Source organism: Cucurbita pepo, chromosome 15, assembly GCF_057944985.1.
Source record: "Cucurbita pepo subsp. pepo isolate OVF chromosome 15, ASM5794498v1, whole genome shotgun sequence".
NCBI classification, from domain to species: domain Eukaryota; kingdom Viridiplantae; phylum Streptophyta; class Magnoliopsida; order Cucurbitales; family Cucurbitaceae; genus Cucurbita; species Cucurbita pepo.
Window position 1 is genome coordinate 3,247,248 of NC_141812.1, and position 22,903 is coordinate 3,270,150.

At 37.3% G+C, this 22,903-nt stretch overlaps 2 protein-coding genes and 1 pseudogene across 2 annotated transcripts; 2 read left to right on the forward strand and 1 right to left on the reverse strand.

Moving 5' to 3' along the window:
- The first annotated feature begins 5,446 nt into the window (after positions 1-5,446).
- On the forward strand, positions 5,447-5,770 carry LOC111776353 (thaumatin-like protein 1 pseudogene; annotated as a pseudogene).
- A 3,585-nt stretch (positions 5,771-9,355) lies between these two features.
- Positions 9,356-18,444, forward strand: LOC111811623 (BAG family molecular chaperone regulator 7). The gene is made up of 3 exons (XM_023698560.2): positions 9,356-10,256; positions 11,483-11,773; positions 17,952-18,444. Exons 1-3 carry the CDS (start codon positions 9,537-9,539, stop codon positions 18,180-18,182), a joined length of 1,242 nt encoding a protein of 413 aa, XP_023554328.2. The 5' UTR covers positions 9,356-9,536; the 3' UTR covers positions 18,183-18,444.
- A 1,777-nt stretch (positions 18,445-20,221) lies between these two features.
- Positions 20,222-21,595, reverse strand: LOC111776278 (uncharacterized). Its single transcript, XM_023655689.2, has 2 exons — positions 21,222-21,595; positions 20,222-20,517 (listed from the first exon to the last, which is right to left on the reverse strand). Exons 1-2 carry the CDS (start codon positions 21,574-21,576, stop codon positions 20,399-20,401), a joined length of 474 nt encoding a protein of 157 aa, XP_023511457.2. The 5' UTR covers positions 21,577-21,595; the 3' UTR covers positions 20,222-20,398.
- Between the last annotated feature and the right edge of the window lie 1,308 nt (positions 21,596-22,903).

The window sequence follows — 22,903 nt, forward strand, 5'->3', positions numbered from 1 at the left end:
TTAAACAGAGAGTTCTACATGGATCAATCGAAGAAATTCGAAAATAAAGTTGGAGTCATTAGTCAATATATGCAAAGTCTGAAAAAGCCTCATTTGGATGCGGCTCGACAGACTTTGAGATATGTCAAGGTCATTGCTAATGACGGTCGAGATGCTTGGGAGGTTCTGGAGAGAGGCAGTAATGATGGTCGTCTATCTCCTCAATCGGTCACCAACGCGAAGCCTCGACGGGAAGACGCCACACGAGGCCTGGTACAACAAGAAGCCAGCGGTACATCATCTCTAAGTGTTCGACTGCATCGCAAACATGAAGGTAGCACGTCCCCACCTCGCTAAGCTCGATCCCAGGAGGCTAAAGGTTGTCTTCATCGGTTATGAACCCGAGAGTAAGGCGTATAGGCTCTATGATCTTGCGGGGGGCGAGCTCACGTGTCTCGCGACGTCATCTTTGACAAAAGCACATTCTGGCAGTGGAACGACGTGACCGAGACAGACCAAAACCAAAATCAATTCATGGTGGAGTACCTCGTCACCGAGCCAGGAGAAGGAGGAGCGCAGCATCGAAAACCGTCACCACCACCAGCAGCTGCACCCCCTGAACCAGTGGAGTTTGCAACACTACAGACTGCGAATTTGACGCTAGATGCCAAACACGATGATGATCTGATGGCCAGATACCGGAGGATGGAAGACCTAGTGGGAGGAGGTGAACCACCTGGACTGGTGGCGTGCGAACTCGAACAAGAGGTGGTCGAACAACATGCCATCAGTGCAGATGAACCGAACACCTTTGCCGAAGCAGAAAGGAATCCGTGCTGGCTGAAGGCAATGCAGGAAGAGTGGCGTCCATCACTGAGAACAAGACATGGTGTTTGGAGGACACGCCGCGGGGAGAAGTTGTGAAACACAAGGCTCGTCTGGTGGTGAAAGGCTACGTCTAGAAGCAAGGAGTGAACTTCGAGGAGGTATTCGCGTCGGTGGCAAGGCTGGAATCTGTCCGCCTATTGCTGGCAATCGCGGCACATTAATCCCCACCACATGGACGTGAAATTCGCGTTCCTCAACGGAGAGCTGAAGGAGACCATCTATGTCCGACAACCATCGGGCTTCCTGGACAACGACAACCCTGACAAAGTATTACGCCTGCACAATGCACTCTATGGGTTTCGGCAAACACCACGAGCCTGGAACGCGAAGTTCGAAAGTACATTGTTGTCGCTGAAGTTCAAGCGTTGTGCCTCTGAGCATGGCATGTGTGCACACAGCCACAGCGAGCAGCGACTGATCGTGGGAGTGTACATTGACGACCTCATAATCACTGGAGGCGACATGGAAGTCCTCGAAAGATTCAAGAGGGAGATGTCAAAGAACTTCAAGATGAGCGATCTCGGCGTGCTCAGCTACTACCTCAGCATCGAACTGCAATAAAGTACTGCCGACATCACCATCTGTCAAAGTGCGTACGCAAGAAGCTGTTGGACACAGCTGGGCTAGCTGACAGTAACCCTACAAGGACGCCAATGGAAGCCCGACTCCAACTGAGGAAAGCCGGCACTACAACGACAGTCAACTCCACCAATTACCGCAGCATTGTCAGAAGCCTGCACTATCTAGTAAACACACGTCTTGACCTTGCTTATTTCGTTGGATACGTGAGTAGGTTTATGGAAGCACCTTGGGAGGAGCATCTTGTGGTTGTCAAGCACATCTTGCGCTATGTGGCCGGAACTAGAGGCTGGGGTGTGAGATAATGCGCAGGGAGAGAAAATGAGAAGCTTGAGCTGGTTGGCTATAGTAATAGTGACATGGCTGGTGACGTTGATGATCGTAAGAGCACCAGTGGGATGATTTACTTCCTCTCAGGCAACATGATCTGATGGCAATCAACTAAGCAAAAGGTAGTTGCTTTATCTTCTTGCGAAGCAGAGTACATTGCCGCTTCGATGGCAGCAACACAGGGGGTCTGGCTTGCGCGACTGATGGAAGACTCATAAAAAAAGAAGGCGATCCACCAATGCTTTACGTGGACAACAAAGCTACGATCTCCCTGATCAAAATTCCAGTTTTGCACGACTGGAGCAAGCACATAAAGATTAGGTTCCATTACATTCGGGAGTGTGCAGATCGAGGGCTTATCAAGATTGACTTCATCCAAACAGAGGAACAGCTTGGAGACATCTTCACCAAGTCTCTAGTGCGGGTAAAATTTGAAGAACTTCGTTCAAAGATCAGAGTTCAAATAATAAGGTAGATATACCACAGGTTTTAGGAGGAGATTGTTAGATAAAAGTCTGAGGTTCTCTTATTTAGCTTTTACACGTTTTTACTCAGTTGATTGAATATTTTCTTTTGACGATTTGACGAACACGTAGAATGGATTACCATTTTTTTAGGTGGCCATCTGGAGGAAAGTGTCACAAATTTAGTTGGCCAGCCATTTTTAGGATAAGATAATTATTTAAATAAGTGAATCCCATGAGAAACAAAATCACTGCTTCTTTCATCAAATCAAATCCCAAGATTTCTCTCTTTTCTTTTCTGTTTTCATTTTCTTCCAACAAATTTTCTTCGGCCATTTTTTTGACTCCGTCGACGATTTCCTCTCGATTGTCAAAAGTCAACAAGCCCAACCATTGTGTGAGTTACTATATTTATGTTAAGAAAATGATTTATGATTTTATGAAGAAATTTAGGAAAATAATTTAGGTATGGTAGGAAAAACGTTGAGAAATTTTAAGAATATATTGTCTACTATCTAGTATAAATATCCCTTCACCCTACTTGGTTCATCATCCCAAGAAATCTAAAGCAATACAGAGTAGTAGTATTTTACCAAGTGTCTTGTATTATCTTCTCGATTGGTCTTAATAAAATGTGTGAGTGTTTCCCACAGATAGTTGTGTTCAACAAGATATATTATAATGTTCCAAGACTCTACTCATGCAAAGTCTTTAATGCTCGCATAAAATCTCACACATGGACCACTGTAAAATTTAGAGAATTGAACGTGAAATTGATGTCCTGGGTTCATATAGGTTGACTTGGATACAAATGACAAAAATCGAACTTTCATTATAGATAAATTGGTGACACTAACCTAAGCTAATTAGGTTAGTGGTTTTACTATAGAACAAGTTGCCTTCCTATAGAATATGCTAGAATTGTTTGTGTTACAGTTTTATTTACGATTATAATGATGTATGAGTATGATGATGTATGATGTTTATGATGATGTATGAATATGATGCTTGAACTAAGATGCATGTTATATGTACGTGATTTATGTTTCGATGCATGACTGTACATATTATGTTTGATGCACTTGATGGCATATTGATGAGTATGATGTTGCATGACATTTTCCTTAATATGATGATATTTTTCATATTGAGCATGCTATATGATGATAATTTTCATAATTCATCATGTCGTTAGATCGACCTAGGACACAATCCTAAGAGCATGAAAATTATATTAATATGAATATATACAAGCATGTGTTACCTAGAATAACAAAGAGATAAGACTAGAGGGTTGTGTCAGAAGAGACGTTATGATGGGATTTAGAGGGACATCATGCATGTTGTATGTTCATAAGCATAGGGTTACTTCCCCTAGAGTGATGAGTGCAGACGCGCACAATATGATGATGAGGGTGTTCATGAGGCGCATGACACTAGAGGTTCCGTTGACCTCCGAACATTGCTACAAATTAGCTTAACCAGAGAGGGTCAAGGGGGTGTGAGAGCCCACCTGGGGATTCATACTCGTACATGTGGGTCGTGTGTAGAGAAGTACTATACATCCAATTTGTCCGAGACTAGAGGCCACCTCTAGATGAGAATAGAGATATGTCCTAAGAGCATGATTGCATGTGTTTGCATTTGCATGGCCCCCTATCGTGGGGCCACTTACTAAGTATTCTTCGACCTATACTCAGGCCGTATGCCACTTCATTTTTCAAGTAAAGGCAAGGCGCACATGTACGGAGGACGGAGGCATCGCGAGCAGAGACTGTGGCACGTGCATAGGGTAGACTCATATTTAAATTCCTAGTCTTAGGTTAGAATAAGTTGTTTTGCATTTCATCGTTTTAAATTATTTTGTATTTGTTTTTATTTTCTCTAAATTTTCGTACTTCGTGTTTAAACATGTAAGACCATGGTTGTGTTTTTTGCAGAAGAGGATGTTTTAAATGTTTTTGACATTTACACTATAGATGATGTTTTCTTTTAAGAGTTATATTTCCGCATTAGAGATAAGCATGAGATATTAGTAGCGACTCTGAGTATGTAGAAATTTATGGTCGTTACATACCCTTTAGCCTATGTATGTGTCATAGTGAGGCCGAGTATTCTGAGACAAGTGTCTCGGGTGACTTCCTTTGAAATGGTTTTTCAAGGACAATACCAGGCGACACTGATGTGACTGTATTGCGCCGTAGCCCTATTTCGGAGGTTGAATTATACATCTGCTATCTGGTACGATATTTGTAAATGATATGGCATGGGCACGAGAGGGCCGGTCAATGCCTTGATAGAATCTAGATGGATGAATGTTTGAGATGTCCCGATGAGATGAGTAACAAGTGGGCCCGTTCTCGATGGCATGACCAAGTGAGTTGTGATGGTCAACGACACCCCGAGACTTGAGATGACGTCAAGACATATGGGCCATGTCAATTGGGAACTAGGATGACAAAATGAGATACAATGTTGCATTGAGAGACCTCGAGTAGAGGCAAGGTTGAGCCCGAATGACTTGACCTATTTTAGAGGCAAGTCAATTGTGTCACAAACGATAGAATATGCACGTACATGTGACGTGTGTGGAAGAATAAGTTTAGATTCCACACCAGTGATATTTGGGTTGGTGAAAACAAATCTCGTCTAAGGTCTCATGATATGCCAAAAAGAATCTTAATGTCCTTGAACCTTGATTCGAACTCTTTCCAGCTCTCTCTCATGAACTTGTACACAAAATTAACGAATCTAAGGAAACACAATAACTAAAGGCCCCAAACATTTACCTTTAGTTTTCCCTCATTTCTCGATCAATTCCAATGATTCAAAAGCCCTCATTAACTATGTCAACAACTCTCGTGAAGGAATCTCATTAAAATAAACATCCCTTAGTGGAGAATCTAGAACCTCTCGACTATTTTCCTCTTCAAAACCCTTTCCTCCTCTCTCTTTCATGGGCCTCATAACGGATGAGTAGCAGGGGAAGAAATTTAGAGTTCATACATGAATATAGGTATTATACAAACTGCAAGTTGGGCAGCTTTTATGAGTTATAGTTATGAGAATATATACATTCCGGGCAGACATGGCCTTATTATGTGCATTACAAAACTACGTATGAATACACAATTTAATATACATGGTCAACTTAGAAGAATTATATGTACTCAACCAAATAGCAGCCTTTACAAATTGACTTACCCATGTCCATAACTACAAATGGCGGAACAGGACAGTGTGTGTCCCCCAAATGCTCTGCAGATGTGAATGGAGTTTGCCCATTACATTTGCAAGTCAGGACGGCTGATGGGATCGTGATTGGGTGTAAGAGCTCATGCCTCGCATCTAACCTCCCAAAGGATTGTTGCACTGCCGAATTTAACGACCCAAAAGTATGTCAACCAAGCGACTCTGCCAAGATCTTCGAGTCCCAATGCCCTCAGGCTTATAGCTATGCTTATGACGATGAAAACAGCACGTTCACATGCAGCGCTGAACCCAACTATGAAGTTACCTTCTGCCCATAATCATCCACAAACTCTGTATTTCAATCAAATAAATCACTAATAAATAATGTTCAAATGAATAAATTCCAGGATCCTTTCTTCCTTGCCCGACGCGCTATGATTTTACTTTTCGTTTTCGCTCTCTGCCCAAGTGCAATGGAAAAGGCAATGTTTTCCTTGGGTCCATCCAAAAGGTCCCCGGGGAAGACAAGAGCTATAGTTATCACATCCCGGAGTTAAATATGCATACACACAGAGTAAAGATACTTAAAATAGTTTAGAGACGGATCAATGCCCATGTACATAGATAATTAGTTACCACAAGTTTCCAAATCCGAATCTAAAACCATTCACAACCATAAAGATTTTGATCACTTAACCTGCAAGCACTAAGGCTTCCACGTGATCCTCGTACTCGAATTACAACACCGGGTTAAGAAGGTACAAACCTTCCTAACTTTTTCTTTTATTTTTCAAGTTCATGGATTTATTTAAGGGTCTTAAAAAGTACATTTTCTCGAGCTACAAAACGAGAAAAGTTCATAAAATAATCTCAATGGCTCAAGAAAAATCTAAAATATAACTGTTATCGATAATGATACATTCTATGAATTTATGTCACACAATCGTTATCCCGCTGCTGCAAGAGTGCGATTGTGACACTGAGCATCTAGACTTGAGTACCCGCATGTGGAACTGCACGTAGCACTCCTTTTAGTCATGCATGAAGGTACGTTGTGAGTGGTTTTTCTTTCCATTCGACCTCTGTTTGACTGTGTTTCGATCTGGTTTCGATATTAATCCTAATATGATTTGAATTAGGACCTGTTTGAAGAATTTATTAGAATTTGGAGCATTGAACGAGCAGGAATGGAATCAATCAGCTTAGGCGGTCACAAACAAGTACACATCTACAAGAATTTCTTTCAAGCTATACTTGTAGGAATTGCTAGGATATGCTAGCATGCAAGCATGAACTAAATTATATAACTAAAGAATGCAACGATTAAGGAGTTTGAATGAGCTGAATTATGAGTATGGTAGATGTGTTACAAATAACTGAAGTACTCCGAGAACTTAAAACTTTACGTTGTATAAAAATTTCATCATGCTAAGAACTCATATATGAGTTTAAGGACCATTATTCATTGATTTATGTACGAGTATGTATAGGTGAACTGAGTGAAGAAAAAGTCATTGGAGCTCGTATGGTTTCACGATTACCAAGGTCAAGACATTTCCAATAGACTGACATTCATGGATCATGAGAATCGATAATGGAGTTGAACCACAGTGCTCCCATAAACCAGTTTAGCCCCACAAGCTAGTCCAGAAAGTCTTGGAAGCTCGAGTCCAAGATATAAACTGTCAAGATGCTCTAAGAACCTAATTAACTACCACAACACTCAAAGTACCACAAGTTACACGACATTCCTGCTTCATGTAAATTTACTCAACCTAGTTAGTACGCATTTCAACCGTAAGTCTACATTTCATGTTGACCTATGCTGATGTCACTAATTTTACTTAGCTAGTAGTAGCCTAATCCTACTCATCATGGTCTGATTCTACCTATGAGATCCTTATCATTTAACTTCGAATATATATATATATATATATATTTTAAAAAACTAACTTTTCATCCAAAATAACTTTAAATAGATTAAATTGGTTAAAAAAAAAAAAAAAAGAAAAAAAAGAAAAAACCTTAATCACCTCAAATTGCTTCCATTACTTCAAAAGGTTCAAAATTTTAGAACGTAATCCAGAGTCCCAAAACAAAGTCATTCAAGTGGTCAAAGTCAAGTGGGAGCCACGTAAGTCATTACAATCCAATCCTACCTTACTTTTAAAATTTGTACGAAGATTAACAATATTTTAACACCAATGTTAGTGATTAGTTGTGACTGGTAAATATTTGGTATTTGAATTTTATAAAATTTAGTTATGAATGCAACCTGTATAGTAGATAAATATGATTTTTAAAATAATTTTAAAAAAATCAACCCGACAACCCAATCTAATCCAACTAAAAATTGAGTGTTTGGTTGAGTTGCCAATTTTATTTTGATCCGATCACTTTTAACAAATTTTTTAATACAACAAAAAAATATTATAATTCAAATTCAAATTCAAATTTACATTGATAAGCAATCTTCAATTCTATATTTAATGCCTACATCTACAAGTTACGAATGTCAACTCAACAATAGTTGACCAAAATTGTAAATTATTTATTTTTAATTTTAAAATAAATAAATATATATATATATATATATATATATATATATATATATATATATATATATATTTGTTAAGATGAAACTATATATGCTTATATTTTATTTTATTAAAATAAAGAATAATCTAACAACCAAAAGTTTATTTCAAATAAAAATAATAATAATTATTATTATTATTTTATTATTATTATTATTATTACATAAAAGGCAATGATGATGCTAAATTGGTAATGAAGATGTTCCGCTTTTACCCTTCCTATAATGGAAGGGCATCTTCTTCGACGCGCCTCACCTTTTATTTATTTATTTATTTATTTATTTATTTATTTATTTCAATGTATTATATTATATTTACACGTCATCTCCCAAAAACTTTTATTTAAATATCATTTTGTTTATTAATTTTTAAAATCTAATATTTGAATTTATACCTCAATTTTAAAAATTAAAATTAAAATAAAAACAACTCATTTAGGCTAAATTACTATATTGTCCACTTTGAGTAGCTCACTGAACTTTCTCAAAAGGCCGGAGATGTATTTCTCATTCTCTAAATTAGTCGATGTGAGACCTTCATCATCCAACACACCTCCGCTCGAGGATATTGACACGACTAAGTTTAGGTCATGACTCTGATACCATATTAGGAATCAAGGACTCTCCACAATGGTATGATATTGTCCACTATGGGTGTAAGCTCTCATGGCTTTGTTTTGTGCGATGTATTCCTTTACTTAAAATCCATGATCATCATTCCCTAAATTAGTTGACATGGGACATTCATCATCCAACACCTAATATATATATATATATATAAAATGAAAAATCATTAATATTTTATTTTAAAAATGTTAAAAATGTTTTAAACTTTTAAGAGTGTTTTAAATTTTTTATGTTTTCAAAAGTTTTATTAATATTTTTAATTTTTTTTATTTATAAAAAAGCTTCAAAACACATTTAAAATAAAAAAATTCAAAATATATTATTATTATTAATACCACATTTTAAAAATACTAATAAAATTTTAAAAGTAACATTAAAAAATTCGGAGATAATCTATGAAATGTCAGTAGACAGTTTTCATTCGTATTTTGACGATAATAATTTTTTTGTAAAATTCATAATATTTCTTAAATATAATAAAGAGTTTTGAAATTAAAATAAAAAAACAATTGAAAGGTATTAATTAATTTTTTTAGTTTAAAAATATTTTTAAAATAAAGTATTAAATATTTTAATGGAATATAAAGTATATGCTACTTTTATTAAGCTATTAATTTAATACCAAATATTTATCGAGATTAGGTGAAATTACCAAAAAGTACTTACATTCAACTGACATTTACGAATTTCTCTCCCTCCCTCGATCCTTTCAAACCGTTGTCTTGTTCTTTCTGCGCCTGAGTTGAAGCCCACCATTTCAGACTCTCCACCGAAAGCAACGCGCCGTCGTGCTTTACTTTCAGAGGCGTTTCCCGTCCGCTTCACTTTCTCTTCCATTCAACTTCCTCAGCTCTCACCGATTCTTCTGACCTATCGAAACCATGACCAGATTCAGCAGATTCGAGCTGATTGACCGCTACTACTCTCACTGTCCTTCTCTTCTACTCACCGAGGCTGAGACCTCCATTGTCCTCCCCAAACCTCTCGCACTCCCCTTCCATTCCTTTGTTGAAGAAGTGGATGACTTCGATTTCGCCTTCGACTTGTTGAGCCATCGGCGTGTTCGACCTTCCGCGTTTGATGTCTTCGATTCCTTCGCCGATCTGGTTCGGATCGATGAGGCGCCGTTGGTTTCGTCTTACCGGCGGATTCGGAGAGTTGAGAAATCGAGAGATGAGGTTTTGTTGCAGAAGTTGAGCGATCGAGTTAGTGAGCTCGAGGCGCGGTTTGATCGGTTGAGTAGAGCGAGGGTTAGTGGTTATGGTGATCGGAAGTACTCGTTTACGAAGGAAATTAAAGGAGTGGAGAAGAATAGCGTCGATCGGAAGTATAAGCTGGTAGCTGAGATCAAAGATGGGAAGAAGACCAAGGAGGGCAACAATGGTGGAGTTTTGCAGAACTACAAGTGGACTGCTGAGATTAAAGGGAAGAACAAGAGAGATCCAATCAGGAAATACACTGTGGAGGTTTCAACTGGAAATGGAAACGAGAGTACTGAAAAGAAGGATGAGAAGAAAAAGAAGGGGAAGAAAGTCGGGAATGAGACGCGTGTGGTTGAGATTGACGACACTGAAGATCAAGGAGCTGTTGTCTTAAGACAGGTATCGACATTAATTGATAAGCTTTTCATAATAGTTCCAAAATCTGGTGGTATTCGTAGAATTTTATCGTTGTTTCTCTTTCTTTTTTTGTTTTTCTGCCTTGGAAATTGGTAATTCTTATATGAACAAGATTGATGAATTGCTTGAATTTGGATTGCCTTTTCAATGGACGCTTAAAACTAATGAAGGGATTGGTTTCCTGTTAAAATCATATTGCAAGGAGCAAATACTCGATCAATTTGAAGAGATATAGATCTGTTTCTGTAGGTTGAATTCAAAAGATTTACTGAAAGGAACATCCTTTTTTTGGCCGGTTACTTCAAGTATATAATAGAGAAGATAAGGTGGGAAGTTTTTGTGCCTTGAAAACGTGGTAGAGGATGGAATTTGTTAGCCCCTTCCAGACCCCACTTATTATTGATTAGGTAAATAGTTTCTGATTGTACCCATCCTTTCTTATCTGGCTATTTGAAAACTCTCTTGAAATGCTGTGTCAAATGGTTTTTTGAGTGCATTTAATCAACCGATCCTTGGATTACGTGTGTAGGATGACTCCTCTCTGGTGAAGTGAAGGGATCATTTTCAAAAAGGGCCGGAAAAAGCGGAAAAAAAAAAGTCTTTAATATGCAACTTTCTAAATATTTAAAATTTATCAATCGTAATGGAACTCAGCTCCATGTTTAGTTTTCTAAGCTTGCAGTTTCAACTTAGTCGATCATTAAAAATGACCCTTATAAAGGGTGTTTCGTTCTCTTCCCCAACCGATGTGGAATCTCACAATCCACCTCCCCTATGGGGACAGAGTCCTCGCTGGCACTTGTTCCCTTCTCCAATCGATGTGGGACCCCCCCAATCCACCCTCCTTAGAGGCCCAGCGTCCTTGCTGGCACACCGCCTTGTGTTCAATCCCCTTCGAGGCTCAGCCTCCTCACTGGCACATCGCCCGGTGTCTGGCTCTGATACTATTTGTAATAGCTCAAGCCCACTATTAGCATATATTGTCCTCTTTGGGCTTTCCCTTTTGGACTTCCCCTCAAGGTTTTTAAAGCGCATCTGCTAGGGAGGTTTCCACACCCTTATAAAGGTTGTTCCATTCTACTCGCCAAGCCGATGTGGGATCTCACAGGATGTCTCATTTAGTTTTTCAGTTGCAGAATTCTATTGTCAAGTTTTACTGTTACAGGAAATACATAGGGAACTTATGAAATGTATTTTTGTGGTGCAAGGCATTTGCGAAGAGAACTAGAGTTGTGGAGAATAAGAAGGGTAAGAAGAAGGAGTTGTCTCCTCAAGAAGCAGCTCTTATCATTCAGTTAAGTTTCAGAGAATACCTAATTCACAGGTCAAAGGTTCTCCGTGCTCTTAGAGATCTGTCAATTGCCAAGACAAAGTTGAAGGAGATCAGAGAATCCTTCAATAACTTTGCTTACTGTCAGCGGCTAGCTCGGGATGCAGAGGAGCGCCAGAGGTTCACTGAAAAAATAATTGTGTTGCTCCTCACTGTCGATGCTATTGAGGTGAATATCTCTCTCTTCTTTCTACTAGTAAATAAGCACGTGAAGTATATGTTTGTTAATATATTATATTATAACTATATGAATCTTATTTCCTTTTCAAATGTTGACTTTTGTTCTACAAAATGATATGTATTTTTAACGTGTAAGACGTTTCATTATCCTGTTATTAAAATGATCACAATTGTTGGCGTTAGTGGGTATAATCCTACATTAAAGAATAATCATGTATTTCTCAGCATGTAGGAGTACCCTCATTTCTTTTCATAGGCCTTGTATACTATTATTTGATTTCTCTTCGTGTTTTGTTATTTAGAACAACGTTTTTTATTCAAAGAGTAATGCGCCTTTTAAGATCCCTGTAGTCTTGTTCTTTGCTTTAGACTTCAATAGTCCTAAATTAATTGTTTTCTTGACAGTTTCACTTGATCGTAATCTCTCACTTGAGTATTAACCAGCATATTATCTTCCTTCTTTCCTTGAAAGAAACTCCATCGCTTACTTCATGTAGAGTATTTCTTTGGTTCATCTGTCTATTTCTTTGGTTCATCTGTCTGTTTTAGTTTCATGTTCTTTGATTTGTTCTTTCAAATGTTTTGACCGATGTTGCTCAACTTGTTATATACCCTGTTTCCTTGTTGTATCATATGGATTTCTTACTATTCATACTTTTAAGTTAGATTCCTTCCTGCAGCTTCAATTGTTTTTTTTGTTGGTGACAACAGAAAACTGAAGTGAGATTGAGAGGAGGAGTAATTTGAATGATGGGGAGGGAGGTCCTTTTATGATGGGGAGGGAGGTCCTTTTACAGGGGATTCCCATAGTTCGTTGGGATTTTTGTGGATGAAATTGAATTCACCTCCTCCTTCTCTTCCGTGGTAACTAATTCAAACTTCTATTATTAGCTTCAACACCCTCCCTTAAACTGAATTCGGCCGAAATCAGTTTAGGACTTCACTTCATCTCCTTGATATACATCTTGGATTCTGCACATCCCCATCTTTCTTCTAAGCTTCTCGAACAATAGTTGTTTCAAGGGCTTTGTGAATAGGTCTGCGATTTGTTCAATCACTTCGGAAAAAGTTGAGTTCAATAATGCCTTCTTTACACAAATCACGCAAGAAATGAAATCGAATATCGATGTGCTTGCTCCTTCCATGCAACACAGGATTTTTAGACAACTTAATAGTTGACATATTATCACAATATATAACCGTCATACCTAGTTGCTTCTGATTAAGAATTTCAAGCATTTTTCTTAACCAAATTGCTTGGCACGAGCATGCTGCTGCAGCCACAAATTCTGCTTCTGTAGTTGAGAGTGTTACAATAGGTTGCTTCTTTGAAGACTAGCAAATAGCTTCTGAACTCATCACGAAAATACTTCCTGAAGTACTTTTACGATCATCTATATCACCTGCATCGCTATCTGTATAGCCACCCATCTTCGGATCATCTCCATTCTTGTAGAATACCCCCAAATCAAAGGTTCCTCTCACATAACGAAGTATCCTTCTTGCTGCATTGAGATGTTTTTCCGTTGGATGCTCCATGTAACGACTTATCATACTAACTGCATACATGATGTCTGGTCTTGTTGAAGTTAGGTACATCAAACTTCCCACAATTTGTTTGAAGTACCTATTATCAACCTCTCGCCCTTCAATATCCTTGTGCAACTTCAAACCCAATTCTGATGGAGTTCCAAATGTGCGCTCATCCAATTTAAATCTTTCACGTAATTCTTGAGCATATTTCTTCTAACAGATAAAGTTACCTGCGGGAGTTTGAGTAACTTCTACTCCAAGAAAATGTCTCATCAAGCCAAGATCTGTCATTTCAAATTCCTCCATCATGCTCTTCTTAAAAGATTCAAACATTTCTTCATTATTGCCCGTAAATATTAAATCATCAACATATAAGCAAATAATGATAATGTTACCTCTCTTTTCAGTTTTCACATACAACGTATGTTCATGCGGGCATTTAGTGAATCCCATCTTTTCAAAATGAGAATCAATGCGACTGTACCATTTCTTCAGTATTGCCCTCGGAGCTTGCTTCAAACCGTACAAAGCTTTCTTCAACTTGTATACTTTTTCCTCTTTGCCTTTTTGAACAAAACCTTCTGGTTGTTCTACATATACCTCTTCTTGAAGCTCTCCATGTAAGAAGGCCGATTTCACATCAAGTTGATAAATAGGCCAAGATTTCTGTGCTGCAATAGAAATTATGAGCCTCATAGTATCTTGGCGTGCCACAGGTGCAAATACATCCTTGTAATCAATTCTATACTTCTGCTTGTATCCTTTTGCAACGAGTCGTGCCTTGGACTTATCCAACTCACCGTTTTCATTCAACTTGGTTTTGAAAACCCATTTTACTCCGATTGTTTTCTGTCCTCTAGGAACTCCCAAGTCTTGTTCTTCTCTATGGATTTGATTTCACTATCCATAGCTTCCTTCCATTTCTTCTCCTTTACCGCTTCTTCATAGACAATTGGATCACTATCCATAAAGAATGCAAAATAACCACTATCACTTGATTCATAGTCCATCTCATAATCAATCATCCAATTTGGTCTCTTTCTTGTTCTTGGATTTCTTTGATTATGATCATGATCTTCTTCTACTGGTTCTTCTTGTTGAGCTTGTGATGAGCTCTCTCCATGCTCAAAGTGATGCTGAATAGGGGCTTCAGTTTGTTCTTCTTCAAGATCTACAGGAATCTGCTGATTCACAGTGATCTTTTCTCCCCATGTCCAAGTCTTCTTTTCGTCAAAGACTACATCACGACTTACCACCACCTTCTTTGTCAAAGGATCATAAAGCTTGTACGCCTTAGAGGTCTCGCTTACTCCAAGGAATACACACTTCAAACTCTTGTCCTCAAGTTTCTTCCTTTTCTCATCAGGAACGTATGCATATGCTATGCACCCAAAGATTCTAAAGTGGTCTACTGCAGGTTTTCTTTCGCTCCATGCTTCTTGTGGAGTCATATGTCTAACAGAAAAAGTAGGGCTCCGGTTGAGAATGTGAACGGACCACACGACAGCTTCTGGCCAGAATTCCTTCGGGACTTCTCCTTTATTTAGTAAACTTCGAACCATGTTGAGAATGGTCCTGTTTTTCCTTTCGGCCACACCATTTTGTTGTGGTGTATATGTTGTTGTTAACTGCCTCCGTATGCCCTTCTCTTCACAAAATTTAATAAACTTGTTCGAGCAGAACTCTCCACCTCTATCAGTTCTTAAAGCCTGGACTCTTCTTCCAGTTTCCGTCTTCATAGTAGCACAAATTTTTTTGAAGCAATCAAAGGCTTTTGATTTGGCGTGCAAGAAATAAGTCCATGTTTTTCGACTAAAATCATCGATGAGGGTCATGAAATATTTCTTGTTACCATTTGATGCTGGAGAGATGGGACCACATATGTCTGAATGAATCAACTCCAAAATTGCTTGAGCTCTTCTTGATTTTCCGGATGGAAAAGAGTTTCTTTCATGTTTTGCTACTACACAGCTCTCGCAAATTTCCGTTGGTGGAGTAATATCTAGCAACCCAGTTACCATCTTCTTTGAGGACAACGTCTTTAATCAAGTGTAGATGACCATACCTAAAATGCCAAAGCCAGGTGGTATCTTCTTTCTTCACCATCAAATTTTTGGCAACGATATTTAACGTCAACGGATATAGACGGTTGGTGGTCATCTTCATCTTAGCAATCGATCCTCTTTTGGAGTCATAAATCTCACATTCATCATTTTGGAATGTGATCACATACCCTTCTTCTTGTAACTGGTCGATACTAAGTAAGTTGGCCTTCAGATCAGAATGTAGAATACATTAGAAATAGACTCTACAAAGCCATTTCTAGTCTTGATATCTACGGTTCCTTTCCCCATCACTTGGAGAGTAATTGTTGCCGAGAGAAACCGTAGTATGAAAATTTTCATCTAGAGTTGAGAAGAATTCCTTACAACCTGTCATATGATTGCTGCATCAAGAGTCTACGACCCATACACCTTGATCTGCAACCTTCGTAGCATGGAATGACATTAATAATGTTTCTTCTTCTCTTCTCTCCACAAAATTGGATTGATCTCTTTTCTCCGTTTGGAGCCTGGTATAGCATTCATTTTCGTAACTGCTGCCATTTTTTTGCTGCTGCAAGATTGCTCTGATACCAGTTGTTGGTGACAACAGAAAACTGAAGTGAGATTGAGAGGAGGGGTAATTTGAATGATGGGGAGGGGAGGTCCTTTTATAGGGATTCCCGTAGTTGGTTGGGATTTTTAGTTGGTTGGGATTTTTGTGGATGAAATTGAATTCACCTCCTCCTCTTACGTAGTAACTAAGGTAAAAATACTCGTTTCTTTTATATGAAATGTTCAAACAAGCAAAGGTTTGCTCTCTCCCCTCTCCTCTTTCTATTCTCCGAACCTAGCGTTCATCCATTCTTAGCCTTCATCCATCTTAGGGTTCATCCATTTTAGCCTTCTTATGAATGAAATTCTAGTTTTATTTGAGGCTCTTGTAGAATATAAGGCTTTTTAGAAGCTGTAGTGTCTGAAAGGATTTCTTTTTCATCAATCCTTTTGGCTTGGATCTTTTCAAGATTGAAAAAAAAAAATGTTTCTAGCCTTTTCTCCATTGTTGTTTATCACAAGCAACTTCTTGGTTTGAGGAAGTTTAGTTGACGTTATGCAATATCCATTAACATCTCACTTCTTTAGACATGCTGAGTGAGTTTGAGATCTTTCGGTTAAGTAAGAAGATGAATCGTTTTTGTTGGATTTTCACCTTATTCTATGTCTCTAGATCTTTCAACTCAACCTCATTAGATCAAAAATAAAAGATTTTGAAGTTTGGATTAGAAAGAAAGGAAAAAGAAGTAGTCTTTACAAATTTTAGTGATTGATTTTTGGATTCCCAACAGTTTGCTCATTATAAATGGAAGGATGTTAAGGAAACATTAGAAAAGCATCTTCACGGTTTGGTGGTCATCGGTCCTTTTATGAGCGATAAGGCATTGTTGTAAGTAGAAGAGCGGTAACACAAAAGTTTTGCAATGAAAAATGGATAACTTTTGAAACTTGCATTTGAAAATTGAAAAGTGGTCATGAGATGAGCACTCTCATCTAGAGTTTATCGAAGGTTATGGAGGATGAGTTTCAGTCACAAACTTTTTCTTTTCCTTTTTTCTCTCCTTTTCGAGTTAATACCCTTTGAGTAATGGTCTCTCTTTTTCATCTTTGTTCTTGAAAAAGATGCTCATTTCCTAATTGATTAGGAGCTTAAAACTATTTTAATTTATTTTATATTGAAACTAAATAAAAAGAGTTTTCATCAAATTCAAGAAATTGAGGCATTAGGCTTCCCAGGAGAAGTTCACAGTTTGGTTTGGGTCGGTTTGATATTTGACTTCCGAAGAAGACCTGCGTCGTAAAATCGATCCAAATGATTTAAAACTGTTTGCATTCTGTTTCATTTACGGCTTCTCTGGTCTGGTTGTCAAATAGTTGTTTTATGGTGAAGGGGAGGTGCTCTTCCTTCCTCCATGTCGTGATACTGGTTGTTGTAACAGTTCACCGCTAGCAGATATTATCTTTTTTGGGCTTGCCTTTAAGGTTTTTAAAACGCCTGCTAGGGATAGGTTTCACACCCTTATAAAGAATATTTCGTTCTCCTCTCCAATTGATGTGGGATCTTACGGTTGTTGTTTGGCTCTCTGCTTTGTTTGCTATTTTGCAATTTAATTGACTTGAGAGAAGTAAGAGATTTTTAATGATATTGAGAAGTCCTGGGGAGAGGTTTGGTCTTGTGTTAAATTTGTTGCTTCCTTTTGGGCATCTATTTCTAAAGAATTTGTAACCATCTTTAGTTTTTGTTTTATTTGGATTGAAGTCGCTGCTTATATTTTATTACCATTATATACATATACATATATATATACATATATATATATATATATCTTGTAGCTAGCTTAGTTTCTAGGCTCTTGTTTTAATTACAAGTTCTAGTTGCGTCATTCTAGGAGTCAGTCATATGTTTCTTCAAGCACAAACTAAAACTTTTCTGTCAAACATGAAAGCTTATGTACTTATTCAGTTGATTGCGAGATAAATAAACAATGACCTGAGACATACAAATGTAAGGGATTGATACATTGCATTTTTTTGTAGGGAGTTGATCTGATGGTGCGAACTTCAAAGAGGTCAATGGTAATCGAGCTAGAAGCCATGCTTGAGGTGGTCGATCCCCAACCTGTTAAAAGATCGATTTCCTTTCGGAGAAGAACGTTCGATATGCCCAGTGGAAGCATCAATAAGGAAATTGCAGCTGGCGTAGCCCAGGTAGTCGAGTTGATCGATCAAGCAGAGAACAGTGTCAATGCTCATGAGGCCTCTGAATAACGTGATTTCTCATAGTACTGCCTCTTTCGAGTTTCGAGTAACGGTTCCTGTAGAAGATGGAGCAGCGGCTTAGTCGATGAGATGACTAACATCTTCGGTATGTTTTACAGAGCTGAGCTTTTGATTATGCAGTGTTTATGCTTGTATTGTGTCCAAACTATATTTTTACCTAATCTTTGCTATGTGGATTGATATCTATCTATGTCATATGAAACCTTTGGACTGCTGAGTTTTATAGCAATTTCTTTCCAATTTTCTTCTATTTCAACTTCCATGGCATCTTGATCATGACTGCAACAATGGAGAATAGCTATTTTAGTTGCTCAAAAGATGGCACATAGCCAACTTGGAGAAGTTCGTGTAGGATTTGATCACGAACATAGAACATCCATTTCGACATATTTTGTTCGAGAATGAAACCCGATATGACTAGCCTGGACACTCATGTCATCATACCAAAGTCTACGGGTTACTTATAATAGGCTTAAACCCAATTTCACAAAAGAGTTTATGTAACCAGATATCTTAGCAGTTCGTGAATATAATATAAGATTTGAGTCGAACATTACGAATAAAATGAGACTTTAGAGACTATTGGTGAGTAGAAATCTAAGGTTGTTACATTATGTATGCATGTTGTTCGAACTCGAGTTCAGTATAGATTGAGGCTTAAAATATAGATTGGTTGTGATATGAAAACCCTAACCAATTGGATATGAGAACTCTATGTGATATGCAAACCTGAGAATGAAGATAATAAGTAAAGAAAAAGAAGAGAGTTTCCGGGCTCGGCTGTAAAAGGTTGAAGGGAGAGGAGCTAATTTTTGATTCATCAATAGGGGCCCATCCCATACCATAGGAAGTTGCTTCTTGGAATGCCGTCGTTCAAGCACAGGCTGCCTATTCTCGTCGTCTTCTTCCTTTTCCTATTCCTATAGGATTCTTTCAGAGTCAACTCGGTAAACTCCTGTCCCAGATAGAGCTGTAAGAAACGATTAATTCATTGACCTGTTAGTGAGGTCCATATTGGTAATAGAAAGACCTGCCACAAAAAGCATTCGGAGCGGAAGGGCACATCAACTCACGATGCCTCAAACGTTTGTTTTCTTGTTCTTGTTGTTTCTCTTGCTTTCTCATGAAATTATCATAACTCTTGGAAATTCGATCTAATAATCTCATCGAAGAATAAGACTTTTTGATTTAAAATATCCAAGAACCTCAAAACGCTGAGAAAACACCTAATGAAAAGTACAATATGAATTATCTTGTTGATTAAATATCTAAGGTAAAAAGAATTTATTTGAGATTTGAATTACTGCAATGGCATGATCGAGCGAGTTATGATGGCCGATGACATCTCAAGACTTGGGGTGGCGTCAAGACATATGGACCTTATCGATGGGGATCGAGATGACAAGATGAGATGCGACGTTGCATTGAGAGACCTTGGCCGGAGTAGAGGCAACGTCGAGCCGAATGATTTGGCCTAGTGTAGAGGCAAGTGGATGGGTCGCAGACGATTGAACATGCACGCGCAGACGGCGTGTGTGGTTGAACAAGCTTGGATTCCGCACAAGCGATGTTCGATTGGCAAGAGGCCAATGAAGCCACAAAGCCGGGGCGAAAAATATATATGGGGCTTAATTCCCCTTAAGGCTAGTCGTGAGCGTATCAAGATCACAACGCCGCACGGTAAAAAATATAGGACCGTGACAGTTGGTGCAAGATTGATCATATCAAGTTCGAATGATTCTAAATTTTGCTCTTTTTACTACATTTTCTAAGTTTATTTTATAAATACGATGAAAATAAAACATTATTATACGAAAATATTATTAAATTTTTATGAAAACAAATTTTATTGGTATTTAATTTATGGAATTAGTCATCCATACCAAAGTAATGAGAAAAATTAAATAATTAATAATCAAATAACAATTACAAGTATTTGTAAAATGAGTATTAAATCATTAAATTAATTAATTATAAATTTTATATAATAATTTTTTAAAATAAAAATATCTCATCATTATAAGAAAACCAATTAACATCACCACCCACTAGAATTTAGGACCACCAATAAATACAAAGTTACTAATTTGTCCCTCAAAACGATAAATTTACACATAACTCCTCCGAGTGCCTTACAAATTTCTAACTTTTGGTGTCCACTTTGGTAATTTCCATCATATTTTCCCTCACAGTCGCAGACTGTGTCACAGCCACAACTCAGCCCTTTTCACCTTAGAAAGACTCTCCAAAACACCCAGCGGTGAAATATGTCCCATCACAGTCACTCTCTTGGCCTCAAGATCTATGCTGAATGACGTCACTCCTGTCAATTACAATTTTAGGAAATGATAATAATAATAATAATAATAATAAATGTCATTTTCTTCCTTAAATTTCCTTTTTTAGCCCTTTTATCCCTATTTTTTATCCTTTAAATATTGTTTTATTTCTTTTCAATTTTTTACTATAATTTTAATTTTTTAATCAAATTCCAAATCACAAAAATAAATTTTAAAAATATTTCTTTTTTTTTTTAATTTTTCTTAATTTTCAAAATATTGGTCATTATAAATAATACAAAAATATATATATGTATGTATTATATGTATGTATATATATGTATGTATGTATTATATATGCACATACATATACACACACACACATATATATATATATATATATATATATATATATATATATATATATATATATATACACATACACACATAAACACATACACACATACATATATATACATACATACATATATATATATAGTTTATAAATATGATTTTCTACCATATACACACATACACACATAAACACATACACACATACATATATATACATACATATACATATATATATATATATATATATAGTTTATAAATATGATTTTCTACCACATAAACACATACACACATACATATATATATACATACATATATATATATATATATATATATATATATATATATATATATATATATATATATATATATATAGTTTATAAATATGATTTTCTACCTTCCATTTTGGTGAGATGCCTCTTAACTTTACTAGCACAACCTTGGCAGTGAAGCGCCACCTTCATAACCACCACATGGAAGACATTCTCCGGTGGGGGCGGTGGCGAAGAAAGCATAAGTGTCACCGGCTTCTTCACGTCGTTCGTGGTTCCCGTGCTCGGGGACTTGCCAAGCTTGGAGTACTTCACAGCATTGCTCACAAACCTCACACGGTTGCCATTGGCATTGGCATTCTTAAGGCTGTTGGCTCTAGCCAGGCTTCTTCTTGACACGACTGCGGACCGAGGATCGGCGGGGATGCAGACTGCGGTGGCGGCCGGAGAATGGCACATGAATCCTCCTAGTTTCTTCATGGTTAATGGTGGAGTTTGAAGAAAATGAGGGTAGAGGCTGTTTTATCATATGAATTTGTTGAAGATGTCTCTTTCAGAGGTTTATGGCGATCATAGAGAGAGTGGCAGAAATGGCACATTGCTCTCTAGTGCTTTCTTTTTTCTTGGGTTTGGATGGTGATTGGTTGGACCACACACGTATAAAATTAGAGGGCGTTTTCATGTTCAAATTGAAGCAAGGATTAACATTTCTCGAGGGTTATCGACCTTTCATCTCAGGTCTAGGTAGAAAGTTTACAACAATGTTAGAACAGTCGAGTTGTTTGGCATGCTGCTTGGAGATATTGTGATATTCCAGATCGGTTGTGAATGAAAACGGAACACCCTTTATAAGGATATGAAAACCTCTCCCTAACAAACGAGGAGAAGCCCGAAAAGAAAAGTCCAAAAATGACAATATCTATTAGCGGTGGGATTAGGTCGTTACAGAGATGGAGTGGCATATTGGGCTACATATATCTATGAGAGAAGCGGACTTCTCCCGACTTTTATAGCCTTATCTTAATTTAGTCATGTCAATAGTATATTCAAGTATCGAATAAAAGAGTTGCGGGTCTCGAAAGTGACATTCAAAGTGTAGTCGTAGTGAAGATCCGAGCTAAATTGGACGGACAATGTGGTCGAGAGAAAAGACATGTTTAAGGAATTGGAGAACAGTTGGAATGTCACAATTAAGGCTGTCCACATCACTAATTCTTTATCAATTTTCCATTTTATACTAGGTCAACCCTAGACTCAATTAAACACGGCATTCCTTTTTTTTTTACTTTTATTATTTTTTTTATTTTAAATAAATCTCTAAAATTTAAAAAATTAATTTTAAAACAATTTATTGATATAATTCTCTGTGAAAATATTCCCCGACAATAATCTGGGATTTTATCATGCAATACTTTTACTCGAACCGCCCAAACATACATGTCCAATCAAAATCGAAGACTCGAGAAAAATCTTCAAACAGACCAAATGTAACGTGTTAGAATTGTAGAGAAAAATGACGTTTTCAAACAGAGGGTACAAATTCATTAGAAGATACTGAGGATATTCTAGTAGATAGCCCATTGAGTCTAAGATTTTGGATTCACGGGCATCTTTTCATTCATCGTGGACAAACTATTTTGAAATTTTAAATTTGAAAATATCTTAAAGGTGTATTTTGTTGAGAAAAAGAAGGTGTCTCTTTGTTCGGGAACTGTTTTGAAATTTTTTGGAAGGTGTATCTAATCCTTTGAGATTAAAGGATAACGATATGTCTCGAGATTGAAAGAAGTCTGTGGAATATTCTGAA

What these genes read in the sequence shown, in the direction of transcription:
- LOC111776278 (XM_023655689.2), bottom strand. Translation starts at nt 21,576, where the DNA reads ATGAAGAAACTAGGAGGATTCATGTGCCATTCTCCGGCCGCCACCGCA. An exon ending in GCATCTCACCAAAATGGAAG is followed by an intron (nt 20,518 to 21,221) that starts GTAGAAAATCAT and finishes TGTAATTGACAG; the next exon opens with GAGTGACGTCATTCAGCATA.
- LOC111811623 (XM_023698560.2), top strand. Translation starts at nt 9,537, where the DNA reads ATGACCAGATTCAGCAGATTCGAGCTGATTGACCGCTACTACTCTCAC. An exon ending in GAGCTGTTGTCTTAAGACAG is followed by an intron (nt 10,257 to 11,482) that starts GTATCGACATTA and finishes TTGTGGTGCAAG; the next exon opens with GCATTTGCGAAGAGAACTAG. An exon ending in TCACTGTCGATGCTATTGAG is followed by an intron (nt 11,774 to 17,951) that starts GTGAATATCTCT and finishes ATTTTTTTGTAG; the next exon opens with GGAGTTGATCTGATGGTGCG.